This window comes from Melospiza melodia, chromosome 3 (assembly GCF_035770615.1).
Source record: "Melospiza melodia melodia isolate bMelMel2 chromosome 3, bMelMel2.pri, whole genome shotgun sequence".
In the NCBI taxonomy this organism is placed as follows: domain Eukaryota; kingdom Metazoa; phylum Chordata; class Aves; order Passeriformes; family Passerellidae; genus Melospiza; species Melospiza melodia.
In genome coordinates, this window is record NC_086196.1 from 132806966 (window position 1) to 132819282 (window position 12317).

The 12317-nt window shown below is 37.5% G+C and overlaps 1 protein-coding gene across 2 annotated transcripts in view; it reads right to left on the bottom strand.

Moving 5' to 3' along the window:
* The window catches only part of PREP (prolyl endopeptidase), an 86035-nt gene that overhangs the window by 57542 nt on the left and 16176 nt on the right, over positions 1-12317 (bottom strand). For both annotated transcript variants that reach the window (XM_063153091.1, XM_063153090.1), the window contains one exon: positions 6632-6737. In XM_063153091.1, the coding sequence (XP_063009161.1) occupies positions 6632-6737 (106 nt within the window). The remainder of the gene's footprint in view (positions 1-6631; positions 6738-12317) is intronic.

The window sequence follows — 12317 nt, forward strand, 5'->3', positions numbered from 1 at the left end:
AAAGGAGCATTCTTGGCACAAGTAACTCACAATGGCCTCCTTAAAAACCTGAACATTTGAAGAGGAAAATGACTCAGTCTGTATTCAGTAGAAACCCTGTGAAGGGGGGAAGGAAAGCATGAAGAACATTTTAGATAATCTGGGAGGCAGAAAAGATGCTCAGATGCTTTCTGTACCATTCATGGAAAGAAACAGAAACACTGCTGTGTAGATTATTTTCTGAGGAAAACAATCTGACAAGGAATATATATCACAGGAGACTGCATGGCCAATTTGATTAATCTACAACTGTTGACAAAAATATCATGACACAGTAAACGGGGAAGATTATTGATGCACCTAAATTTTCAGATGCAGAAATAGACAAGTTAAATCCTTTTAAGTCTCCTGAACATTTAGAAATAGTCTACTCTCATTTATGAGATGTGATCTCCATTCAGAGACTAAGATGATTTCCCACTCAACACAGGACAAGTTAACATCTGTTGACTCACAGCCTGAGAAACACATGAACAACCTATGAATGCACAGGACACAACTTCCTTCAGTACAACAGAACTAACACAATGTTGTTTCTTCCAGAGAGTCTTTGATGACATCATTATCATCTCACTTATTATTTAAACTATGCAAAAAGAAGCAACAACTCAAGCTGTGCAGGAAGGTAATGAAATGCATTAACTCAAGATTACTAAAGCAATAATTAAGTGGCAAATAATGGACAAACCATGTTTTATAAAAAGATAAATTGTGAGAAAGATAAACCAGAGGTTTCCTCTTCCTCAAAGCAATTTACTTCAGTTTGTTAGCAAAATCATTCTGTTCCATTTCTTGATGACTCTTGTAGAACAATCTGGATCATCCCTTTTAGTGTCTCAGATTGAAAAGGCGCAAATTTACTTTTTTATTTGTATTGTCTAGACAGACAGCAAAAATGGGACAGGAATGTAATTGAGCATAAATATAGAAGTTCTTCACAATTTAAGAAGGCAAAAAAGGGTTTTACAGCTTTTTTTTTTTTCAACTGAATGAGCTTATCTGGTTGGATTAAGATTTTCAAAACAACCACAAACTGCTGAGTTTAATTTGAAATTTAAAAAGGAAATATTTTCTTCCTATAAAAACATGCCATATATAAATAAGAGTAAAAAAGGAAGAATACATGTTCCTTTCACCTACTGGGGAAAGAAATATCTGAGCTCCTGCAAGCTTGTTATGGGCTATATTGTGTTGCTTGATGATTCCCACAGTAGCTGACTCACCCCTGAATTCACAGTCATATTCCAAGTTCTATCAGGCAGATATTTATTAACCATTTTTTATTTCCACACATGAGACATATTGTTTAATTTTGCACTCCTGTTTCTTCTTTCTTTTCCTAAGATGGATACCCCCCTTCTCACTCTGCTTCCCCACTCTACCCTGCAAATTTAGGCAAAATAATTCAACCAGCTCGTGTGCTCTTTGAGGGAAAAGGCCTCTTTTTGTCACTCAGACAGACAAAATGAACTTTATTCTGAGCAAGAAGATCTCCAAACTTATGGGTAGAAATATTTTTTAAAAATTGTGCCACATCTCTTACCTACAGTAAGTTAGAAGCAAAGCCCACAAATCAGCTAGCCAACCTTAATTCTAACAATCCTTAAGTAGAGCACATTTACTCATTCTAAACTATGACCTTACAATACAAATAAACTCAGAAGTGTGAGAAAGGTGTTTACACCAGACTTGAAATATTTAATGAGCATATAATTTCATGTCCTGCTGTGTGCAGAAGTAGACTAGTTCAGCTAAATCAAACAAGTCCCCAAAAATGAAAATAATGAAAAACTCTATCAATAAAGTCTATAGATGAAAGAGAACACTCAAATTTTTATTTGATCATATGAAATCTGCCACATACTGACCTCTATATATCCAGTGCAATATTGCCAGATTGCATGAAGTTTTCAAAATCTTTTTCTTCAGTCTCAGTGAAATGAGAAAATTATAAAAAACAATCACTGTTTCTAAATAAGCTGTACATCATACTATCAAAAGGATCCAAACTATGAATCCCTTCATGGAAACACAATGGCTTTCACTGAATCCAAGAACCTCAACCTAGAAACCACAATGTTGCTATCCAGTACAAGAAGAGCTAGTACCAGGTAACTAGCCAATAACATACCTGTACAGGAACAGTTCGTTATTGTGATTCCTTCATAGTTGAGGGAAGTCCTAACCTTTGTTTTGCTCCATCCAGACAAGGGAAGTCAGGTCTGAATATTCATCCTTGCTGCTACAGCCAGGATGCTGCTGCAGAGTGGCACAGTCTGTACATTGAGCACAGGAGCTTCTATGAGCATTGTGTGGCTTTAGTCCATAAATACACACATGTGCATTTATCTCGACCTGCTGCTCAAACAAGACTCACATTCTGATGTATCTCATAGAAATTAAACAGTATAAAGGACACTTCTATAACCAGCCTCTGTGGGATTTTCAAGGACAAGTCCAAACAGTGGAAGTGATATAAGGAACACGGATATAAGAGGTCTATTACAGAGGGAAGGATAAAAAAGAAGAGGGGGACAGAACCACCTAAGTGCAAAATTACTACAAGATTGTTTGTAATACCAGTTGTGTCCCTTCACTTCTGAGGTACATTCCATATATTAGGTCCTTTCCCTTGATTACTAGCTCTGTTACTTTTTTCTCCTTCATTTCAAAACCATAGTCCTGTCTCTTAATAGAAATTTTCCTTGGTCAATTAATTTCAACAATTCAGGAAGCAGTTCAGTCAATATCACTTCAATAAGGTGTAAAAACAAAAGTAACTAAGAATTCAATGGTCATTTCCAGCTTTCAGTTGCAAAATCAGACTTATTTGCACCTCTGTCTTCAGCAACCATCTCCAGGATGCAAAAGCATTTTGACTGAATTAAGCAGAGCCTCCCCAATATTATTTCACTTCTTCTTTATGGTTACTAAATTGAAGTTTCACTGTAAAATCACTCTATCCTTAAAACAGCATCTATATCAGATGTGTTATCTGCTAGATCCTAGACTACCTATAATATCATCCATTTTCTTTCATTTTTCAGCTTCTCTCATTTCCCCTTTGCCAGTCAGTACAATTTCTGAAATAACCAGTACTCACTCAGACAGTCCTGAAATTAGTTCTCTTTTTTTCTGACATCTTCACAAACACCTGTGTCTTAATCAGTTCATTTTCTCTTTCCCCTCAACTTCGTACTTTTTTTCAGATTTCCTGCTTTAATTTTTTCAAGTTGCTTTCAGTTTTGAGGTATTTCTCTTTACCTTTTCTCCCTATAATCTTAGAAGCATGTGAGCTACAAGCCACTTTTTGCAATCAGTACAGGGGTCCAAATCTGTCCAGAGAGATACTTGTATTTCACATGGACTGAATCGTCCTGAGGGAGCACAGGAGAGCAGGAGCCTCAGCTAATGGTCTAAACAGGTACATTCTTACCACACCTACAGTCTGGAGGTGATGCTCACTTTACCTCCAACACAGAATTTGGCAGCAAGGAGAGTCCTTCGTTACAGCACAAGGTAAGAAAATTTTTTAATCATCTCATCCACTTTGGATCTCAAAGCAGTCAGTGATGTAACAGCTGTTGGATGAACATGTGGCTTAGACTAAGTTAGCCTTGTTATTACATACCCAATAGCCCATTCAAGGAGATGGGTTTACAAATTTAAAACCTAACAGAATGACTCCACTTGTCCACCCTATGGGTCCTTTAAATCATACATCCCCCTATCAGACAATATTACTTGCCTACAATATTACAATGCATTTCCCCATTTATTTAACACTCTTCCCTGTCAGACTTTATTTCAACTCTGAGAGCATACTTGTCTAACACACTATGAATTGGTCTATGACTTACAGATGGCACTTCTGAGAAAAATCAATATAAAACCCAGGTTGTTTAAGGAGCTCTATAGAAATGCAGCTATGCTTATAACTGTTCCTTCTAATCCACAGATGGGTTCTGAAACTTCATCATCTCAGGTCACCACAACCTTCCAGTGATGACAAAGCCCTGCTGAACACCATAACAATCCAAATAAACAGATGTACAGGAAGGGTGCATCCTAAAAGTCCTCTTGAGTACAACACACAGACAGAGTTGTGTATGCAACAAAGATACACAAGTCTCTGAACACTGGAAACAGCAGAACCTAGTGGTGTATGGGTTTGTATAAAGTCATTTGACATTCCAACATAATTATATTAAGATTCAGCATAAACAGAGTGTCATCCAAGAATTCACACAGGAGAGAGCTATTATGAACATCAAAGTTGGAAGACAAATCTTCATTGACTTTCATATCTCTGAGAATCCACAGGGGAGAGGACTTTGACTGAAAGTGGCTCATGTCTAAGATGATAAAAATTTCTTCCAAAGTATTCTCCGCATCTCAGGAATCCATAAGGGTGTTCATCTGAGTGAGTCTTCAAGGTATAACAAGATTAAATTTATGCCACAAGCTTATGGTCTCACATCTGCCTGGCCAGCTGACCTTCCACACATTCTTGTGAGGGTTGGACCACTGGGACTCCTGCTTTTCCATTACCACTGCTTGCATTTGGGAGCCAACACTTCCAAAAGCAAAGTGGGATTAAGCATCTCTTATTTCCAGAAAGTAGGCTCTTATTTACAGAAAGTGGGGTGTAAATAAGGAATGGGAGACATTTATCCATACACATCCAAGAGAAAAATCAATGATTTGGAAGCAATTCTAGGTTACCCCATTCAGAACTATTGCTGCACTGTTGTCCACTGGATTAAGCAAGGCAAAGGGATCCTTGCAGGTTAGATAACCCAGTAAGCAGAGCTTTAAACCAGAAAAAACAGGAGAAAGTGATTCCTCAACAAGTAAGGAAGATGTGGATGGGGTAGGCAAGGCAAGGGCCTGGGTGGTAAGAATGAAAGAGACACAGCAATCCACAAAACAGAGCTGAAGTGGAGTTTCTCCAAGCACAGGCATATGAAGAAGGAAGTGCCTGCAGAACAGCCTCATGGAGAAAGCTCTCAAACCTGTACTGAGCAATCAGCACACTTGGGTGCCTGCCTGAACTGCCTCTACACTGATGCACACAACATGGAAACAAAGAGGAGGAGTTAGAGGTCCATGTGCAGTTTCTGGACTATGACCTCAGTGCGAAGATGGAGACATGGTGGGATAGCTCACAGGAATGCTGTGCTACCATGGAGAGGTAAAGGTTGTTTAGTAAGGATAGGTTGGCAAGATGAGGAGGTGAGTTGTCTTTTATGTGAAATAACAGCTGGAGTTTGTGGAGTTCTGCCTTGGGACAGTCCAGGGGATGGTAAGTAGCTCATAGGTTAAGATTAACAGGCAGACCAGCATGGGTACCACTGTAGTGGTATATACTACTGTGTGCTATAGAGCACATAGTAGCAGTCTACTGTACGTAGTAGCACATGTTATGGACTTCCTAAGTAGGAAGAAGTAGATGATGCCTTCTTCAGACAACTGGAAGATGACTCATTTCACAGGCCATACTCCTTACAGTGGAAATTCTAGCCACTGTGATGCCTTCTGTGTGGAAGGACAATGTAATCTAGGGCTCAAGCAATCTAGAATTCTACAGGGCCTTGATAAGTTCCCAAAGTGATCATGAAAGAAAGGTGCCCTGCCTGACCTGGTGTGTACAAATAACTAAGAACTGGCTGTGCATGTGGAAGTTGCTGGCAGCCTTGGCTGATGTTTGGCTGTAGACAAGTCCGTAGTAGTGTCCCCTCCTTAGCCTGAAATATGCTGTTAATAAACAAGAGAACAAGCTTCTTGAGATCCAATATTCAACACAGAGATACTGCAGTATTTATTCTGTTTCTGAAGTTTCTGAAAAGAGAAGCTGCAAGAATCAAAAAAGCTAAGTTGTGTTCTATGCAAAACCCAAATTGAGGAATACCTTTCAACAATCCAATACTCTGGAAATACAAAACTACCAATCAGTAAACCAGCTAACTATGCCAACAATTAGCAACAGCCATATGGTGCAAAGTGCCATACTTTCAGCTCACACCATTGTGGCTACAAAGCTTAATACACAAAAGCCAAAGACCACTCCAACTAGAAGGCAAGAAAGGAGTACTTCAGGAGAGTGCATTTGAAATATGAGTTGATACTTCTACTGTAACAACAATGGTGATACCAAATAACACTGGAGGATTTTTATTTCCTAGCACTATACATAGAAAAAAAATGTTATCTATAAGTTAGTCACTTTTTGTAAAAAAGTGCTATCAGTGCTTGAAGGGAGATAAGTGAAATTTTTAAAATACGAAAAAAGTTTTAATATGGAAAAGTATTAGTTGTGTAGAATGAAATTGAACATACACTGTACAGCTCCTTATACTATATCAACTTTTCCTTGTGACCTGTTAAACAAACTACAGAATGAAGAATGGAGTTTTTAGTCTACTGATACATAACAGAAAATGGAATGCTAGCAGTGCTTATTTTGTCTAATTTCTGCATTAAGGTGGTTAAGCAATACATGCATTTCAAGACTTTTTTTTTCATTCAAACATAAAGTATTTCAAATTTTATATTGCCTTAAAAGGAAGCAAGCTTACAAAGCAACACATACCTGATATACCCTGAGACTCCTTCTGTAGATCACAGTACCACAGTCTGTTCACTGGATCACAGCCTTCCCTGATAGACAGCAAGACATATCGACCATCATCTGACACCTGCAAGAAGTTCCAGAAAAATCAAAGACAATTCACCCTCTGGAAAAGAGAATTCCAACTTGAAAAAGCTCACACATGCACAAAAATCTAGTGCTGCTGTTAAAAGAACATTACAAGCTATAACCACATTAAAAATTATCTGGTGAAGCTTCTTGGTTTGCTTTTGCACATGCATGTACACACACAACAGAATTTCTGAAATGGTGTCTGCTAGTACAGAAAGTCATCAATTAATCCTTTGCAGACATATCACATTTCTTGACAAAGCTTTTGAAAGTGCAAATCCAACAAGAAAAGGCAGAAAGTAACAAGAAGTCTTAGTGTCTCCTTCTCCTGACTGAGCTGTTTCGAGCATATTCCCAAATTACCAAATTTTGATGTTTTATTAACAGAGCTGATAGAGAAGGCTGTTTACTGTTCATATTCTTATATGACCTTATCTAATGGGAATTTAAAGTCACAAAATACAAATCTGGGTTCTGGACATTTTCCACTTGGCACTATACACAGCTTCAAAACAATTCTTATATTGTAATTACTTCTTAGATATATTTCGGTTTATATTTGTAACATTCGTTATGCAAAATATCTGTAAAATGAGTTGTGCAAAATAAATTTCAAAATAATTAAGTTTTAATTATACTGCTATTCCAATAGAGCCACAATCTTAAAGACACAAGAAAGGGACCTAGTAGAATAGAAACAAATCTCAGTGTATGAAAGTTAATAAAAAAACCCCAACAACTAAACACTCCTTGAAACAAAAACAATCCCCAAATGGGTGTTTCAAAATCGTATTTTTACAGGCATTTTGTTATGATATAATTATACCACAAAAAAAGTCCATACAGTAAAAAGCTCACAAGACAAATATAAAAGAACACCTAAGATTCCTACTGTAGCCAAAAAACCACTCCCTTATATGAAACAAAGACATCTTTAACAGGGCACCCTGCACCTAGAAACAAGTATATCCAGAAATGGAAACAAAGATTAGGTGATCTTTCTTGAAAGATACATCTTCAGTGGTTTTAGGTAAGCAATAATTGCAGGAGTAAATTTTAATTAAGAAAATTATTGCAGTATGCTGCTTAAACATCTGCCCACACTTGTGAAAGCACCAAGTTCCCTTCATTTCCTCACCAACTGAAAAAACATAACAAATAATTTTAAGTTATATATAAAAATACAGATTTCAGTTACATTCAAGAGTATGACACACAAAACTCTTTTAGTCACAGTCAGAACCCACATAAATTTATTCCTTGATTCTATGACTAAAACAGTTAAGAGAAGACTGAAACTTTACCCAAGAAAGAACAGAGATGTGCAAATTTCTGATGTTGTTGCAAGGGCAATTCAGGATCTCTGATGACAGCAAATCTGAGTACATCTAATTTTTCCTTCCATATTCCCAGCTGGACTAGTTAAGAGTTGATAGCAGTTTATGTTTAATTTGAAGTAAGAACTCCCAAAGCATCTTGCTGGTGGGATACCAATTAAGTGTGTCTCTATCACTAAAGCTATTCTTATACCAGTGAGTTCTACAACCCAAAGGATTTTGACAGAAACAGGACAAGATGGTTGACTGCAGCATGCTAAAACGTTCAGTACTATACTGCAGATTTAGACATCTACACTGCAAAGTTACAGTTTGATAAGCAATCTTGGCAGCAGCATCACCTTATGCAGTCTCTACCTCTAGCTCTTCCTACTGCTGTCATTGCTTGTGTCCATGTAAATTGATTCCCCATGTCATGCCAGAACAAGCATCCACCATTTGTGAAGTACACCAGTTCAGGAAACTGATTCAACTGATAAAATGGCATGTTCAACAACAAAAAAAATTTAAACCTCCAAGAACCAGAAAAGAAGAAAGAATCCAGAAACACCCAAACAAGCAAAGCAAAGAATCCAGGAGGGGAAGGAGAAAGAAAAAGAAAAAATACTTAATCCACAATAAAAACCAAAGAAGAATAAAAGAAGCCCCTCTGCCACATTAGTATCTTGATCAGTTCACTGTTCAGTTGCACAAATGGCCAAGCTAACACACAGCACCAAACAGCTGGAAAGATGAATAACAAGGGTAGAGATTGCTTAAGGCAGCTCAGACTGCAGCACTGATGAATGTGTAATCACAGCCCAAATGCCACTGACCCTACACTGTAAACAGACAAGAGTCTGGGTTTCAGAACAGTAAAAGGAAATAGGATTTACCAACTATCATTTGAATTATTCTTACACTGCTACATCATCTTCATAAGCTGAGCCGCAATCACTGCTCTTGGCTCACAAATTTATGAACTGAAATTTCATGCTAGTACCTCACTCAAATCTCAGAGTGCATTAATGGCTCAGCTTAAGGGGGACAGCTGCAATGTCAGACTTGATTTCCCACATTTAGGATGAAAAGGAAACATCTCAAAAATTTCTGAGAGTGATCTGGAATGCCAGTCAGTGCACATTACTCTTATTAAAATAATTACTATAATTTCAAAGAACACCCACTGCTAAAAGGTAAGCTGGCTATAAAGCAATTGCACCTCCTCAAACAACATTTAGTATCTGTCAAAACAGGACAGAAGAAATCCTGTATCCTTTCAACTGGAGCTTTTGAAAACCTTCAGCATAACAATGATTTCACTGGCATAACACAGCACTAATCCCTAACTCAGCACCAGTAAAGGAAGGATTATTTCAAAGAACTGATGTTGGTATGTAGCTTTAGTTTCACTACTACTGTCATTCAGTCGGTTGGCAATTTTGAGTTTGTCAGACCTACTATTTCTTAAAAATTTGTTGTGACCATCATTACACTACACAAACAAACACAACAGTATCACTAAGATAGCTGTACTCCCAAGTACAATTTTATCTAGTCTTTCAAGCATCAAAACCTTTAAATTCTCTTTTATGGCAGAGTTCTGGTTTATAGTGGAGTGTTTTCTCTGGGCTGTTTTTCTGCCTAGTGATTTCAATGCTACCTGTTCTCTCCGTTTTGATGAACAGTAACCACTGCTAAGACAAACATTAAGAGAAGAACCTGTAACTTCAATACATCAATGAACAGAAAATAAAAAAAAAATATATTATGTCTAATCAGTAAAAACAATCTAACCACTCAAATCTCATCTTTGTTACAAAATACAACTAATTCATTATACAAGCCACATAAGGAACTGCAAAAGGGTTGAGGATCCACAGCAAAAACAAAGTGAAATATTTTGTCTAGCAGCAGATTTCAGACCAAAAACTCATACATAATTGAACAAACAACAACAAAAAAGAATGAACATGAGAAAGCTGTTGGGTTTTTAGACTTCCTGGCTTTATGTATTACTCAACTAAAATGTCAATATGAGAGATATTAGAGTGCTCTACTTTCAAGTCATGTGCATACCAACAGTGAATATTAATGCAAGTTCTGTGAACACTACCTGGACAGTCACAATTGCCAGTTTCAGGATAAGGAAGAGCTCTCTATATTAACAAAGCTAACAAATAGGGGCCCTTAGAGTATGTTGTATTCTATTAAGGCAACTACATATACACATCATTCCTTAACAGATAATAAATTAAAAGTTTTACTACCTTTGCCCTTTTTTATTATCAAGGCGGAAAAAACCTAATCATTGCATAATTTGTTTCTGCATAACAAGGCACTAAAAATAAAATAAATAAAATTCAGTTATTAGATCCTGTGCCTGTGTTGAGGAAAAGACAAACTCTCTTCTTAACTGCAGGCATTAACACTATGGTCATCTACAACCTGATCTGCATCTGCAGTGATTTCACAAACTACCACTCCTCATGCACTGGTGCCCTTTGCATATGAAACTGAGCAATCATCACTGCTATCTAATGCATTTCCAATGAAGCACAGCAAATGAATCATGTACAAAAAAAAAAAAAAAAGCAAAGTTCAAAAAAATCACAGACAGAATCAAAGCTTTCCAACAGAGCTAAAAGGTCAAATTACTAACTGTAATGTATCCAGTCATGAAAGATCAGATCATCCAGAAAAAGAAAGATGTGTGGCAATAAAGATGCAACTGTGCAATGCCTGGAACTAAAAACTCACTGCATCAATAAGCTGGATTTTAACACTGCTACCATTTTCACTATATGCTATGGATGTAACAGCTTAAAAACACCCAGAGAGAGTGAATAGATTTTTTTTTAAATACTTATTTAGGAATGTACCCAGTCACCATAATAAAGCAGATTAATGACAGCAGTTACTTCCTCAACTTTAGATATATGCTGCATGAAGACTTTTGCATAACACCACTACCCTGGATATGACTCCACTAAGAAGAATTTACATGCAAGAAACCTTTCACTTGTTGCAGAAACGACCTCTTTTGTTATTTATGAGTATTTTTAAGATTTTTATCAGATGAACAAATGAAAATATTAAGCACAAAAATCCACAAAGCATGTTGCTTCTACAGAGAGAAAAAAAATTACTGTAAAATTTGCTAAAATATTTGGCAAGTAACGAGCAATTACACTGTCTGAACAGCCTCAAGTGTTCTACAGATGTGCACATGTGCCTGTGCTGCAAAGATCTGCCTGCAGGATGACAAAGAACTCCCACAGTAGTCTCCTAGCCTTTCAAATTCCACTTTTATTATCTCACATTTATTAGAAAAATCAAAGCTATTTTCCTTCCTAGAATAGGAAACTATTTTGTAAAGAGTTGTGGGTTTTGTGGGGTTTTTATGGGGGTTGTGGGGTGTTGTACTGGTTTGTTGTTTTTTTTCATGAAGGGAACATACAGCTATGTTCTGATATTATCTTTGCAGCAGTGCCAGAAAATCACTGAAGCTTGCAAATAGCTCCTATCACATTTTATGTTCTTGCAGTCTTTTAAGATGCTGAGGACTGGGGCACAAACTCCCTCTCACAAAGCAACCTCCTGGGACTGCCTGCACAATCCAAGCCACCTGAGGCTGCTACTCTCAGGCTGCAAAGGCACTGCTTTGTTTTCTGTTTGCAGAGTACCAGTTCCAGAATCAATCACATTTCAGAAGCCCAATGATGGGTGATCACAGGAATGCAAAAGCTCAGGATGAGGTCCAACAGAATCTCCTTCCTACATTCTGAGGCACAGGCCTGACACTTTATGCAGGACATGGTTATATGCAAACAACATTCTGATGTGGTCTGTCCACCCACTCCCCAGGTTAGAAAACTTGCTCTGGGCATTAATTCCAATCTCTTATTCCAGCTGGGTTTTTATTCTTGGGTTTTAGATACAATGTGCTGGTATAACGAGCCCTTCTGTTCTGACCATATTTTGAGCCTCTGTCAGCTTTGGGGTTGAAGGAGCCACACCAAAGCCAGAGAACAGGGATTTTGACCCTAGATCATCACAGCAATATGCACACACATATAAATATGCATTCTCTTTCCTAAGTCTAGCATAGAACAAAATCAGCAGCTTTTTGTGGTGACAAACATCAAACATTTTTTACTGTGGCTCTCAGCTTGCTTTTGAGCAATGAAAGCACCAAAGCATCTGGAACCTGGCTATGTAAGAAATTATCAGCTCCCATAGTTCCACGTGCAGCCACA